A 16,022-nucleotide genomic window follows, 5' to 3' on the forward strand; every position below is an offset into this window, starting at 1 on the left:
GTTTCTTTTATAATTTTTGAAAAAGTAATCGAATAATATTAATTTAAATTATTCCTATTAAGAGTGTACATTAATGATAAAAATATACAAACATGTCAGAAACTATCCAAATATGGGAAAATATCAAATATGATTTAAGGCGAAAATTGATTCATAGGTACTACCAATCTTACACTAGTAGGTTATTTTGATAGCTTAGATTGTCTCAATTTTATTGGGAAATTTCTAGGAACTTAATTTTCTTATCCTTTATTAATGAGATGGCGTACAAACATCATTAGCGATTCTTTATTACTCATACTTTTTGTACAAATGTCACTTACATAAATTTATTTTGTCTTTTATCAAATTAAAAAAAATGAATGTCGTAAAATAAAATTCATCAAGTCAAATGCAATATATTAAAGTTTGATTCAGAGTTGAATTTATAAATGAAACTGAATTAAAATTCACTCAAACACCCGTACACTTGTTACTCTTTTGTGAAGCATGGTTTGCTTAAAAAATAGGTTTTTATTTTTTTAGTTGTAGCCATCATTTATACTACAAGTATGGGTATTATTAGGAAACTTATAGTTAGATCTTAACATCTCGCCACATAATCTTTTTACACCCATGCGGTTATTATAATGCTGGTATTATCACCTGCACAACTTATTTAAGGCCATAAACAGAATGAAAAACTTTGTCAATATTTCATCAAGTCTTTGAGATAATCATACTAAAATACCAGTAATTAGTTTTAGAACTCAAAAATCTCATAAATTGCGTACTAATATATTATAGCTCTAATATAATGTAAGACTAATATATCTTGCATTTGAATCTTAACACAGATCTACTAAAACAAATCGTGACAGAACATTAATATTACTGTATTAGAAGAACTTTTACGCAGTTTCAATCACGCTCAAAAATATACAGCGGACAGTACTCGTTTTGTAGAAAACACAAGCACAAGTAACTAGCCAAACAGAAAGACAACACAAATATACAAAAATACTCTGTTTTTTTGAGTCGGGTGCAGTAGTTATTGGCAACTACGATTTCCACAGATTTCAGACGAACGCATTCAAATAGTTGTCGGCGGTAGTGTATTTGACCTCTGGATAAATTTCAGAAGCCTCCACGCCGAAAGAAGGGTCAAGCTCATAGTTCGAAGTAACATCCTTAACCAGCATTGCATGGCATATTGCTAACATGAAATTGGCAGGGAAAGGAGACTCTGCAGAGAAAAATAAGATCACACAACAAAAGTGAAAAAGCATTGCATTGAATTCACTGAACAATTTAAATATTGATGAAGAGTATATACACTGACCCTGGATGTTCTTAAGAAGTTGGTCTTCTGGGATGTAGACTTTCTCAAGGGTACTCTTAATCTTGTTCTCCCACAACGACACCAGCTGGTTGAAGGTCAAAACATTTTCAGGGGGTCTGAGGTATAGACTTTTGTTCAAGGTTCTCTGGTCGTCCACTGCTTTAATGGTGTAAGTCCCAACGTCTTCCTCCGACACATAAACACCTGAAACAAACATTACAAACGCACACATCTCAGACAATTGAACTACTGTCTATTATATTTTACTTGTACAAAAATCTGTAATGGATTAATTTGGCATGTGGGTTGTTACCTTTCACGTTTCCATTTCCTAGAATGACAACCTTATCCCGGGGAGGGGCTGTGACATTTTGTTGTCCCAGTGTAGACAAGTAGTATCCAAAAAAACCATATGAACAAACGTATGTGTAGGGGATTTCTTCAGCTTCAATTGTTCTTCTGATTTTCACCTTTTTATTGAAAAAGCTCGCTGCTGGTTCAACTGCGTTGTGACTCTCCACATCAAGCCCGAATTCCGATGGGAGGAACCTCTGATGACAGAAGAAACAGAGATTAATAATGATATGTCTGATTCAAGGTTTTGTAAAACAAGACATTATGGATGTACCTTGATGTTTCCAGCTTCTTTAATTGCTGCAATCAGCTTCACTTGATCATCTATCTGCTCTCCACCCACTGTAGATATTACAACATCAACCTCCTTCAATGCCTTCACAAGGCTTTCGTGATCATTTAGATCACCCTGCACAATCACCCACAGGGATTTTTATCAAAATTTGAAACACTAACCTAATTTTCTACTTAAATGAAGAGAAAAGAACATACATATAGCAGAGTGGCTCCAGAGGTCTTGAAGGTCTCAATAAGTATAGACTTTTGAGGATCTGAAACAGTCTTCTCTCTCACCAACACAAACGTGGGATGTCCTGCTTCTGTGCTAGCCTTAACTATGAATTTTCCTATGTATCCTGTTCCTCCAATAACCAGGATTTTGCTCTTCCCTGCCATTCAACGATAATAACTCAACTTTAAAGTTCTGATCAAATAAGAAGCACTGGGTTTACGGATGAATTTGCCTTCTATCTGTATAACAGTTTCTATCCCAATATAACACTAAGGGATTAATTAACGTCGATACAGAAAAGGTAGTTTCTCAAAAGTTTGTCAATTTTTTTTGTTAATCTATCATCTTCCTACAGAAAAGTCCAATAATCAACCGTAAAAAAAACAAAAAAACTACTAATACTTGAAGAAGGGATTCATTGATATTTCTTATTTATTATTGGAAAAACTTTTATTTTTTTTACTTTCATCCTTTACTTTCTCAAATGACTTTATGTGTGTCACTAATTCTTTCAAAAGAAAAGAAAGATAGTGGTACATTGATCGATGACCAACTCTAAACAACATCGAAAAATAAAGATGAGAATAAAAAAATAAGAGTTATAATATCATTGTCCTTTATCACTATTCCTACAAAGATAATAATTTGATATCATGAGACTTAAATGTTATCTTACTCCAACTTGAGAATCTCTTGGATGGATACTCTTCCGCTTGATTTGAATTACATGCAGAAATGACTTCAACGATCAAGTCAGCCAGAGTTCTCAAACTCAAATCACACTTTTTAGTATTAATGAATTGTGTTCCTTTACTTTCTGACATCCATATATATTTATAGGATATTAATCACATATTATATGGTTTATGGGCTGGGTCTTTATTGGATTTGTTGGGTCTCCTTTAGACTTGTGTGAGCCTTATTAGGAACCTAGGTATCAGATCTATGACTTGAGTATGTGATTTTAGCTGTTATTTTCTAAATTTGGAGTAGACAATCTTTACTAATATATAACTTTAGAGTCGGGTATTAAGTTTTGTCGGTCCTATCTACCTAGTATAGTACTATTATTATGCTTTGACGTTTTCTTAGTATGCATTTACAATTTTTTTATTGTGAGCTTACAAATAGTAGAAACAGCTTAACCCCTTCACTTTCTCATCTCTCTCAAAACATTACTTTCTACCTTCTATCTAGTTCTCTGTTTGTTTGAAAACCTCTTCCTTTCATAATTTGATCACACCGAGAGTTAAAATCAATTTCAACCATTTATATTTTCAAATAAAGGAAGTTGATTTTACTTCTGGAGGATTTTTATCTTTTTCTTGCTACTAGAATTAGTTTTCATTTTTCTCATCTCCATCTCTAAAATATAATTATTTATACTTTCTTTCTAATTTCTTTCATCCAAACCTCATTTCTTTCATAATTTTATCACACCTCAATGTAATTGTTAGCTAGAAATCAATTTCAACTTATTAGATTTTTAAACGAAATAAGTTCTTATTATTCCAAAGATTATTTAATTTCTTTCTTTTCTTTTTTGAATTTGTCATCAATCTTGACGTGATTAGTTGAAAAAAAGTGATATTCTCAATTTGATCAAGTTTATAATGATATTTTGTTAAGTTTAAATATTTTACTTTAGGTCTATAAATGTTTAGTAATTCTTTTTTTACTTGGGCTGGAACAATTTTTAAAATAAGAAAATATAGGTTAGAAAAACTATTATGATTTTTATAATATCTTATGATAGATGATCTAAATGAAAAGGTAACATGTTAAAATTATCTTAATTTTATGTAGAGTTGTGCATTGTTTAAAAATACCTTAAATGTTTTCGTTTGAGATGAATATTAATTAACATGAAATGCAAATTTATCCAATTTGTGTTAGAATAGTGCATCAGGACAAATTGGTTTAAGTTGAAGAAAAATACAATTTAGACACAAGAGTGTTATCAAAGCTTTTGATTAATAGATTATTGTTAAATGCTCTACATGTAATACTTTTGTTACGATGTTAATAGTGGGTAGATTATGCATAGTATAATGTATAAGGTCTCTTAAATAGAGTTTTGAATATTGTTTTCATGAACAAAATTAATTTTATATAGTTTTTCACATATTATTTTGAGTTTGAAGTCCATGAAAATATATATTAAGTGAGTTTAAATGATCAAGGTTAAATTAAAATGAATGAAGATAGATATTTGAACAATCTTCTTAGTGCTTCTGTTACTCTTGATTATGTTTTCTCTTAGAGGAAGTTACCCTCTTGTTTTCTTCATTACTTAACTTCTGTAGCTTAGTCCTTCTAGACTTCTATGGTCGAATTAATCGATCAAAATATAAGAAAATGTTATATTGTTTACATCTTGTTTTTATAAACATTAATATGATATCAGATTTGTAACATTTTCCTGTCTCTTCTTTCTTTAGCCTTTTGATCAACAATGACTTCCTCTAATCAAAATAACCCACCACGGATCATATTAATTTGTATAATACTTTCATATTAATATTGTAAATTAATATTATTTAATTTACAGAATAAATTAAACAATGATTCTGTCTGAGTTTTTTAACAACCACAAGAATTTTATTAATAAACCTAACCAAATCACAAGAAGTGTCAAGCTTATATAGAATTAAAAAATAAACAATGCAAAATTATTTTATAAAGTTTTAGAGTAAATTTTTATGTATAGTGATTAAATTTATGTTTATTGTATGACTGAAAAGTTTAAATAAACAATTCATTATATATTATTGATGCAACAAAAAACAGGTAATCTGATTAATATAATTTATTATATTTTGATTAAAAATTATTAATTAAGAATATTTTAGGTAAAATAACGAATACGATAAATAGTTTTTAAAAAATCTTATAAAATAGAACAAATAATTTTGAAAAAAAGACCTTATAAATACACAGTGACGGCGATATTAAAAATGACATGCTTTAAACAATTTTTATTTGGAGAATTTTCGACGAAGTAGAGTAAACCTGATTACAAAATATTATATGAATATTATAAAAGAAAAAATTATAATAAATTATATGTGAAGTATTGGACTGGGGAGGCGGTTCTCTTTTCTTGTCCTCTTCATTTATTCATTATATTATTATTACTGATATTATTTTAATAATGATAATTGAGTTGCTTACGTAGGGAGAGGTATTATTTTTCCCGTTCAAACTTGACTTTGATTTGGTGCAGTAAAAAATAACCTCAATTATTCCCTTTGGAAAGAAAAAACAATAAATTTATAATAAAGTTAGGTCTTTCTCTTTTCAATAAGAATATTTCAAAACATTGTGGTAAACTTTATTTGAAAATTTTAGGTTAAAAATTTCATTTATAATTTACTTAGTCAAAATAAACTCTTTTGATGTACTTAATAGTTTTTCTTTGAAACATCTGCTCATTATGTTCTTAATAGTTTCAAGAAAACCATAAAAAAAAAAAGTATGAAATATATCATACATTGATACACGACATGTATTTGATATGACATTTACATAATACATTAATATTTTATTTTAAAAATAATAAAATATAATAAGTGATATACACATATTAAAAAATATATAATAATTTTTAAAAATATAATAAATATATAATTATTATTGTAAAAATTAAAATTATAATATATATATATATATATTAAAATAATTAACATAAAAAATTATAAATTAGTGTGATCATAATATTATTACTTTATATATAAAATATTAAATACGGATTAGATAAGTGTTAGATACCTAACCTAAATTTAAATATACATTCTTTATAGGTATGATTAATGCAAAACTTTTAACCTGTCATCTTCTGATGGTTTAAAAAATTGTTGGCTCTATATTGTTGGAGTTTAACCTCTGTGTATATTGGTATAATTTTTTTTAGTCTGTTAATTAATCAGAAATAAATTTTATAATAAATTACAACTTAACAAATTCATCATGATATTCTTCTATTAGAAAACGGGTAATAATTATTTAAAATATTCAACACATAAATTATTTTCTTTGCTTATATCCTCTTCAAACTGCAAAGTTTGTAATCTATAACAACCAACAATCCCTCTCACTAATTAGTTGTATTTTTCTTTACTTTATTTCTAATGATAAAATAATTAATTATTCGAATGTAAAAAATAATAATTAATTAAGTATGTGAGATACAGGTACCCGTGAGTTACATAAGTGGACAATTATGAGTTGCTTAATTAATGAGTTTTTCTTATGTTAGAATAAATTATAGATATCAATTAACAAATTTTATTAAAAATTAGTCTGATTAAAATATTGAAATTTATCTAAAGGATTTTAATTGACTATATGATTATAAAAAGAAAAGTGACTTTATATGTAGTTATTCCATTCATATGTGGAGAAGGGAATTGTTTAATTGGGAAAGGGAGTTGGTAGAAGATGAAAGATAGATGGGTGAATTAATCCTGTATATAAAATTTTAATGAATACTTAGATGCATGACTGGTGAATTTAATAGGATGTGGTTGATGAAGAAAGTACCAGCAAAAGTTTTTTTTTTTTTGTCATAAGGGGCGCATCTTAGTTTAGTCTCAGGAATGGCCCTCCAAATTTTTTAAAAATATATCTTAAAATATTTAAAATTATAATATATATTATGGAAATTAAATTAGATAGATTTTTATTTTTTATAAAGTATAATATTTAATATTAATAAATAATAAAATATAAAATTAAATATAATAAAAAATATATTTATTGAGATAATTTTTATGTTATATATTTTTCATTCTTACGATTTTTTGTTTTTGTTTTTCTTAAAAAAATTTAGGGCACGAATTTATTTATTCTTGTTATTAATTTAAAAAAGAAAGTTACACACAGACACAATATAAAATTTGACTGAAATATTTTTTTCTTTATAGATATAACCTCTCAAGGTAAAATGGAAGTATTATTAATTTAAATGATTGATGATGTATAAAGATGTATTAATATTTTAATGTTGTTTATGGAATTACTTATGTATTAAAATGTATTAATATTTGATTTTTGTGTAATGAAGTATTAGGCCTGTGATGATGGTTCTGTTGGAAAATGGATGGCTTTGCTTATCTTTAATATGATTCTTGAAATACAAATTTTGTTCATGTTGTATAAGATCTTGTAGTTTCCTAAGCAATTTCAAAGTTTGGTTAAAAAATAGTACAATTTTAGTTTAAAAATAATGCATTTTATTTCAAATTTAGTATAATTCGATTCAAAAATAATACAGTTTGATTCAAAATTAGTATGATTTGGTTCAAAAATAATGCAATTCAGAAAACAGTTCAGTTCATATTATAGTGCAATTCAGTTTTTAGAATAGAAAACAGTTCATTCAATTCGTTTGAACTATTAACTATTTTTTTAATTCAATTTAGACGAACTAGTTTTTAGATCATTGCAATTTTTAACAGTGTAGTTGAGTCAATTATGCCCAACCCTGCTTTCTGCTCTCATTTCTTGATTGTTCTCTTTCATTCTTTGAAAAATAAAAGACAATTCTCATTTATCTCCTAATAGTGAAATATTTAGTTTAATAGTTAACATTTTTTTCATTTCATAAGTTTTTCGTATGTTTATTTTTTATGAATATATAAGAAAAATTTATATACTATATATTTTTTCATAATCATTTTTTAGTTTTGACTTGATTATCATATATATTTCTTTTAGTAATTATGTTTCTCAATTTTCGATTAAATTTTGATAAATTATTTTTAGTCTTAAACTTTTTTTTAAATAAATATATTGATGAAAAATAAAATAATAAATTTATTTATTTATTTATTTGTTTTAAAGTGATAGAATGGAAAGATGTTCTCAAATAGGAGGATATTCGATAAGGAGTAGGAGGATATTCGATAAGGAGAAGAGATAAAATTAAAAAAACTTATTTAAAATATATTATATATCAAATACAACTTCAAAACTATCATGTTTCTAACAAAGAAATTTCAATACCAAATTTTATATATTTTTGTTATATTAGTAAGAATAATTAATATAAATTTTAAATATATTATTTTGACCTTTAAAATATTTTGGTCAAGATTCATTACTAGTCATCATATTATATATATATATATATATGGAATATTCTTAATATTTCCTTTGTCGTAAGGTTTGTGGGAAGGGATAGGATTAGGGATGGCAACGGGGCGGGGCGGGGACGGGTTTCGTTATCCCATACCCATTCGCGCATCAAAAATTCATCCCCATCCCCATACCCAAACCCAACGGTTATCAAACTTTTGTCTCATTCCCATCCCCACCGGGTAACGGATATAATCTCGTACCCATACCCGTACCCGTGTTCTAACTAATATTAATTTTTATAAAAGAAAAAAAATTATGGTAAAGAAAACATAATATTATCAAATATTTAATATTAGGAAAATGATTGTTTCTTCCATATCAAATAGTTTAAAATAAATTATAATTGTTTACATTTTAAATTAGAATACCAAATAAAATTTTATGAGAATCAAAACATTTATTAAATTTGTAAACTACAACATTGATGAACTTAGTTGATAAAATTAAAAAATATTTCAAAAAAATATAAAAGGAAAACCAATATTCAAATTAAAATATATTTTAAATGTTTGTTTACTTCAATTATTTAAATTCTAATGAATCTCTTTTTTATACACTAATAAAAGTTATAATTCACCACTTGATCAAAATGACACAAAGAACAAATAATAAATATAATAATAAAATTTTGACATAGATTTTGTATCTTTTGAACTTCAATATATGTTGGATAGTGACAAAAAAATATTCATAGCAATTACATTAAATTTTTATATTGTAGTAAATAAAAGTTATTTATACAATTAAAGTGAAAAAATTACAGTATGATTAATAATGAGTTATAAAATAACAAATAATTAGATAAAATATATCGAAATATTATTCTACATGATGAAAATAAACAATAAATAAAAATATTAAAAAACTAACAAATGTGTGTTTATGAAATAATTTGAGAGACTATTGAAAAAAATCGCACAAAAGAAATCAAATGTATAATTAAGATATGATAAGATGAAAAATACCTTAGAGAACTAATTATTAAATTATGTTTGAAGTGGTTAAAATTAAATAGAAATATCATTAGTGACCAAAAAAATTGTCATCAAATTACAAATAAATTAATAATTAAATTGGTCACTAAATCAAGTACCGATTCGATCATTGAATATGTCACTAATTTAATCACTAATTCAGACAATAAATCAACTACTATCACCAATGACGAAAAATAGTGACTGATATGGGTTAATGAATAAATTAGTCACTATTTCATGTTTTTCTTGTAGTGAATTGTCATATACTATTCCTAAATATCATTATATATATATACACATATATAATTTTAACCACTTCAAACATAATTTAAAGTGAAAAAATTACAGTATGATTAATAATGAGTTATAAAATAAAAATAATTATATAGAATATATCGAAATATTATTCTACATGATGAAAATAAACAATAAATAAAAACATTAAAAAACTAACAAATGTGTTTTAGAAATAATTTGAGAGACTATCGAAAGAAATCGCACAAAGGAAATCAAATGTATAATTAAGATGTGGTAAGATGAAAAATACCTTAGAGAACTAATTATTAAATTATGTTTGAAGTGGTTAAAATTAAATAGAAATATCATTAGTGACAAAAAAAGTTGTCATCAAATTACAAATAAATTAGTAATTAAATTGGTTACTAAATCAAGTACCGATTCGATCATTGAATCGGTCACTAATTTAATCACTAATTCAGACAATAAATCAACTACTACCACCAATGACGAAAAATAGTGACTGATATGGGTTAATAACTAAATCAGTCACTATTTCATGTTTTTCTTATAGTGAATTATCGTATACTATTCCTAAATATCATTATATATATATATATATATATATATATTTTTTTTTATTTTGTAATTTTAACCAATTCAAACATAATTTAAAGTGAAAAAATTACAGTATGATTAATAATGAGTTATAAAATAAAAAATAATTAGATAGAATATATCGAAATATTATTCTACATGATAAAAATAATAAACAATAAATAAAAATATTAAAAAACTAACAAATGTGTGTTTTAGAAATAATTTTAGAGACTATCGAAAGAAATTGCACAAAGGAAATCAAATGTATAATTAAGGTATGATAAGATGAAAAATATTTTAGAGAACTAAGAAAACTTTTCAAATATCAACATATATACTCAGTGGTTGAAAAATAACGAAAATTATTTTAATGAAACAAACGAGTTATTCAAATTAAACAAAAATTAATAATAATAATAATAGTAAGTAAAAAAAAAAATTTATATTACCTTAAATTGAGAGTATAAACATTCTCATGTGAAAGGAAAATATATAATAAATAAACATATTAAAAAAATAATAGAAATATTGTGAGCATAATTTTTTTTAATTAATATACATCATTTTAACATAATTACATAAAGGTTATGATAAGATAAAAATTATTTTGGAAATGTGAATAAGTTTCATGACAAACCAAATAATTAAAAGAAATAAAAAATAGAATATATATATATATATATATATATATATATATGGTTACTTAATTAATTGTAGATATTTTAATAATTTAAACGAGAATAGAGATATGGCGGGGACGAATATTATGGCGGGGATATGTACATCCCCATACCCAACTGAAAAAGTCGGGGATTCCCCATACCCATACCCATACCCGGTCAATGCGGGGATTCCCGTCAAAACGGGGACGAGTTCGGACAATACCCACGGGGACGAGTTTATTTGCCATCTCTAAATAGGATAACAGTCATATTTTATTTCATATAAAACTTTAATAAGATTCTACAAATATATAATAATAGTCTTAGTACATTTAAATAAGTGATTATATAAGTCTGACAATAGCTTATACTCTGTTTCTACTAAACCCGCTAAATTTGACTTAGTGGGAGGTTACAATAGCTTGCACAAACTTCTAACCTCTACTTATTTATTTATTTATTTTTTATTTATTATTTATGTTCAGAGTGAAAAAGAAAACATAAAGCCTTAAGAGAATAAAATAAAACTAGAATAATATCAGGTTTTTTCTTCAGTTTAGTTTTATGTTTATGTTTGGAAGTTTAGGAAATTGCGTTATTAATTTTGGATTTCAAAAATACTTTTCTTTTTTGAAGTAATGTAAATCAAATAAAAACTACAGCCGTTGAGAATAGAGTTGTCATCAAATAAAAATGCAGGAACAAAATGAGATTAATTAAAGGATTGATCGATCATTGTTAAAATCTTAGACGACCAATATTAAAGAAAGAACTAACTTGATTTAATATTATGAAAAATATGTGTATATTTTTTTGTGTAAGTAAATAGTGCATATTAGTATTTTTAAATAAGGTTGTGATATTATTATGATTTTTTCTTTACATTTCAGCTATGTTATAACTTTTGATATCTCAAATAATACCTAAAAATCCATTTATTATTTATTATTAAATAAAAATTTATTTAAAAAAAATATAAAACATAAAAAAATCAAATCAAATTCATGATAAAAATTATACTTCATAATATATAAATAAATTATATCTATTATGAAAGATTTTAATAAATATAAGAAAGTAAAACATTATACAAATACATATTAATATTTAAGCATCATTCAATTTCAATATTATAATTATATGTAATAATTATAACTATTGTAATCCTTAATCAACTCAAAATTGTGAAACTTATATTTGGATTTGTGTATAGTCATGTAGCATGAAATATATCATGTCCATGTAATTTTTAGTTAAGGAATCATCGAATTATCAATATTATTACTATCTGATAAATACGACAATTTCGTTTTCTATTTTACTAAAATTGACACGATTGATTCACTTGTTGAGAGAATTTATCACTATTCTATAAGATTTTATGCTGTATTAAGTCATATATATATATATAGTTATGGAACATAAAGATAACCAAGAGACTATATACAATAACTTGGAGAAAAAATTTAGGGGTGCCAAATTAAATTTGTTATATATAATTTTTTTTATTTAGAAAAAAAGCTTTTCATTTTTTCTCCTCATTTTCTCTGCTTAAAACAAACATACATAATAGTATAATTCAAAAAAATATGACTATTCGCTATTATATCATGATATCAAACCATAAATATCATTTTAGATCAACCATTTGTACCTCGTCAATTTGATTTGGTGGGTATTGTCAAATTTGAAGACGTTTTTCTGGATTGCGTTCTATAAATTTTTAAATTCATTATATATAACTCTGAAAATTTTAGAGATTTGATTTTCATTGTCTTGAATTCTTGATTCTCATGAAAAGTTTAGTTCACATATATGCATTTTTTTCATCTTTATCACAAACCTTCTTCTTTAAATAAAGAATCAATTTTTTTAATCTTTATCATAATCTTTCTAATATAAATTTATCACATCTCACCTATTTAGAAAAAGATAAAATTTATATTCAGAAATCACAATTATCACAATGCAAGACATAACAAAACTCATATCACTTTAATTAAATAAGCAACACATTATAAATTCAAAACTTTAAAAAAGATTTACCATAGGTAGTAGAAAACACAAAATCCTTAAATTTCATAATTAAGGGTTATAATAATTTGGGAAAAAGTATAATTAGGATTTATACCAATTTCATAAAAAAATCCCTAAAATCATAATTAGGTTTATACTAATTTAGGATAAACTTACTTTGGAGAAACATCTAAAAAGAATCATAAATCTAACATACATAAATCATAATAAGATACTAATCCTTGATCTGTGAGAGATCATGCCATAATTACTTCAATCTCAATCTATGTGTTTCCAACCTCTGTTTTCCAACCTATCTCTTTTGTATTTATTTTCCTTCACACTTTCATGATAATTTATACAGTGAAAAAATCTTATAGCTAAAAAAAATCTTAATCTCTTTTATAAATCAATGTCTCTATTAAATTTTTTATTTTATCTTTAATTATAATTTCCATAATATAAATTTAACATAAATATAATTATATATATATATATATATATATATAATAAATTTTAAAAAAAATTTGGGGGAGCCGTGGCTCCCCTTGGTCAATGCATAGTTCGCCTCTGCTATACAGTAATACGTATTTTTATAATTTTTTAAAATTAGTTCTACATTTTGGAATATTATATTTGTATTTGAAAATTGTCAAATTACACAATAGTCTGTCTTTTATGTTTCTAGATAAACTTTCTCAATTGTTTAAAAAGTATTTTATCATATATCCATTCAAAAGTATAATTTATTTGTAGTTGACACGATATCAAGTTTAAGGTATTATTAAATGGCCAGTGGAAAATTGTTTGTACGCAACCACTATGTGACCTATTTTTTCATAATTTTAGTAGAGTATTGTCTTCCAAGGTGTTTTTTGGGGGAAAAGTTGAGTAATGCAAATTTGTTCCTTTTTTAAAAATGAAAACGAAACTACTACCAAATCACAATATAATATTAGAAATGAAATACGTACAATGTTTATCCTTAAAAACTTATTGACAAAAAAAATGGTGACCGACGAAACCTAGTCTTGTATTGAGACCGAAACTGTCCTACAAATAGGAGGCAAATTCATCCCTAAACTCATCACATCCTCAAACTCAGTGCTTCTTATATCTATCAGAACTTTAAAGTTGAGTTATTATTTTTGAATGGCAGCGAAGAGCAAAATCCTGGTTATTGGAGGAACAGGATACATAGGAAAATTCATAATTAAGGCTAGCACAGAAGCAGGACATCCCACGTTTGTGTTGGTGAGAGAGAAGACTGTTTCAGATCCTCAAAAGTCTATACTTATTGAGACCTTCAAGACCTCTGGAGCCACTCTGCTTTATGTATGTTCTTTTCTTTTCTTTTAAGTACAAAATTAGGTTAGTGTTTCAAATTTTGATAAAAATCCCTGTGGGTGATTGTGCAGGGTGATCTAAATGATCACGAAAGCCTTGTGAAGGCATTGAAGGAAGTTGATGTTGTAATATCTACAGTAGGTGGACAACAGATAGATGATCAAGTGAAGCTGATTGCAGCAATTAAAGAAGTTGGAAACATTAAGGTACATCCATAATGTCTTGTTTTACAAAACCTTAAATCAGACATATTATTATTAATCTCTGTTTCTTCTGTCATCAGAGGTTCCTCCCATCGGAATTCGGGCTTGATGTGGACCGTCACAATGCAGTTGAGCCACTGATTAGCTTTTTTGATAAAAAAGTGAAAATCAGAAGAACAATTGAAGCTGAAGAAATCCCCTACACCTATGTCAGCTCAAATGCCTTTGCTGGTTACTTCTTGCCTACACTGGGACAACAAGATGTCACAGCCCCTCCTCGGGACAAGGTTACCATTCTGGGAGATGGAAACGTCGCAGGTCATAACAATGAGCCAAATTATCTGTTACTGTTTTTGTACAAGTAAAACACAACAGATATGCAGTGGAATTGTTTGAATTTTGTATTTGTAATGTTTGTTTCAGGTGTTTATGTGTCGGAGGAAGACGTTGGGACTTACACCATAAAAGCAGTGGACGACCAGAGAACCTTGAACAAAAGTCTATACCTCAGACCCCCTGAAAATGTTTTGACCTTCAACCAGCTGGTGTCGTTGTGGGAGAACAAGATTAAGAGTACCCTCGAGAAAGTCTACATCCCAGAAGATCAAATTCTTAAGTACATCCAGGGTCAGTTTGTTATAACTCAATCAATTTTATGTGAAGATAGTTAAATATACCAAGTTTTTGTGTTATGATTTTGTTTATTGCTCTGCAGAGTCTCCTTTCCCTACTAATTTCAACTTAGCATTGGGCCATTCACTGCTGGTAAAGGGAGATTGTACAAACTTTGAGATCGACCCTTCTTTCGGGGTGGAAGGTTCTCAACTTTATCCCGAGGTCAAATACACTACGGTGGACGATTATTTGAACGCGTTTGTCTGAAATCCAGGAAATAAAATCATAACATTCTGTGAATTGTTCAAGAGTTTGTACTTTGTCTTTCAAGTAATTAGTTACTTATGTTTGTGTTGTTGTCACAAGAGTCCCTCTGTTCTGACTCTGTTGTTGTTCGCTTAGCTTGGTGCTTTTTTGAACTTCTCATCAAGTTTTATCTATTACGATTTGTTTTTCAATGTGATCTTATTGTATCCTCTACTACTATTTCTACTAATTTTATTTACAATTTAATGCATTTTATAATTCTAAAACGTTAAATTATTTATCTTTTCATTTATAAAACGGTGGAAATTTCTATTAAAAGACATGTAGGAAGATGTATTACTCTTCCACCCACTACAGGTAAGTTAACCCAAACTGAACATATGATATATCAGTTGATTTTAAGTTGAAATATGAATAAATAATACTGTGGTTAATGTCTAATAAAAAAATATTATTATATGGAGCATATGAAGTATAGTTTTAAAAAATAATTTCATTGGCTAAAAATTATAATTAAATTACTTTAGATGGAAGAAAAAGCTATAAATTGTTAAAAAGTCAACAACGGACTAATATATGTTAACATAATACATATGACTTAGTTTATTTATGTTATAACGTCGTTGAATTATGCACATTCACTGTGGACAGAAGAAACAAGTTAAAAAAAAAATTATAAGGACAGATGATAGAAATTTTGAGTGATTTTACTGTCATAAAAAACTTAAAAGGATAAAGTATGAAAGGAAGATCTGTATTAACTCATGTCAC

The 16,022-nt window shown here is 26.3% G+C and overlaps 2 protein-coding genes across 2 annotated transcripts; one reads left to right on the forward strand and one right to left on the reverse strand.

The window, feature by feature from the left end:
* Positions 1-854: 854 nt before the first annotated feature.
* Positions 855-2,466, reverse strand: LOC114173123 (isoflavone reductase homolog TP7-like). The gene is made up of 5 exons (XM_028057352.1): positions 2,168-2,466; positions 1,950-2,084; positions 1,635-1,872; positions 1,322-1,525; positions 855-1,225 (listed from the first exon to the last, which is right to left on the reverse strand). The coding sequence occupies exons 1-5, from the start codon at positions 2,348-2,350 to the stop codon at positions 1,059-1,061; spliced, it is 927 nt and encodes a 308-aa protein (XP_027913153.1). The 5' UTR covers positions 2,351-2,466; the 3' UTR covers positions 855-1,058.
* Positions 2,467-13,876: 11,410 nt separating this feature from the next.
* Positions 13,877-15,464, forward strand: LOC114173121 (isoflavone reductase-like protein). The gene is made up of 5 exons (XM_028057350.1): positions 13,877-14,154; positions 14,238-14,372; positions 14,450-14,687; positions 14,793-14,996; positions 15,085-15,464. The coding sequence occupies exons 1-5, from the start codon at positions 13,972-13,974 to the stop codon at positions 15,249-15,251; spliced, it is 927 nt and encodes a 308-aa protein (XP_027913151.1). The 5' UTR covers positions 13,877-13,971; the 3' UTR covers positions 15,252-15,464.
* The last annotated feature ends 558 nt before the right edge of the window (positions 15,465-16,022 follow it).

The sequence above is a fragment of the Vigna unguiculata genome, chromosome 2 (genome assembly GCF_004118075.2).
Source record: "Vigna unguiculata cultivar IT97K-499-35 chromosome 2, ASM411807v1, whole genome shotgun sequence".
NCBI lineage: Eukaryota > Viridiplantae > Streptophyta > Magnoliopsida > Fabales > Fabaceae > Vigna > Vigna unguiculata.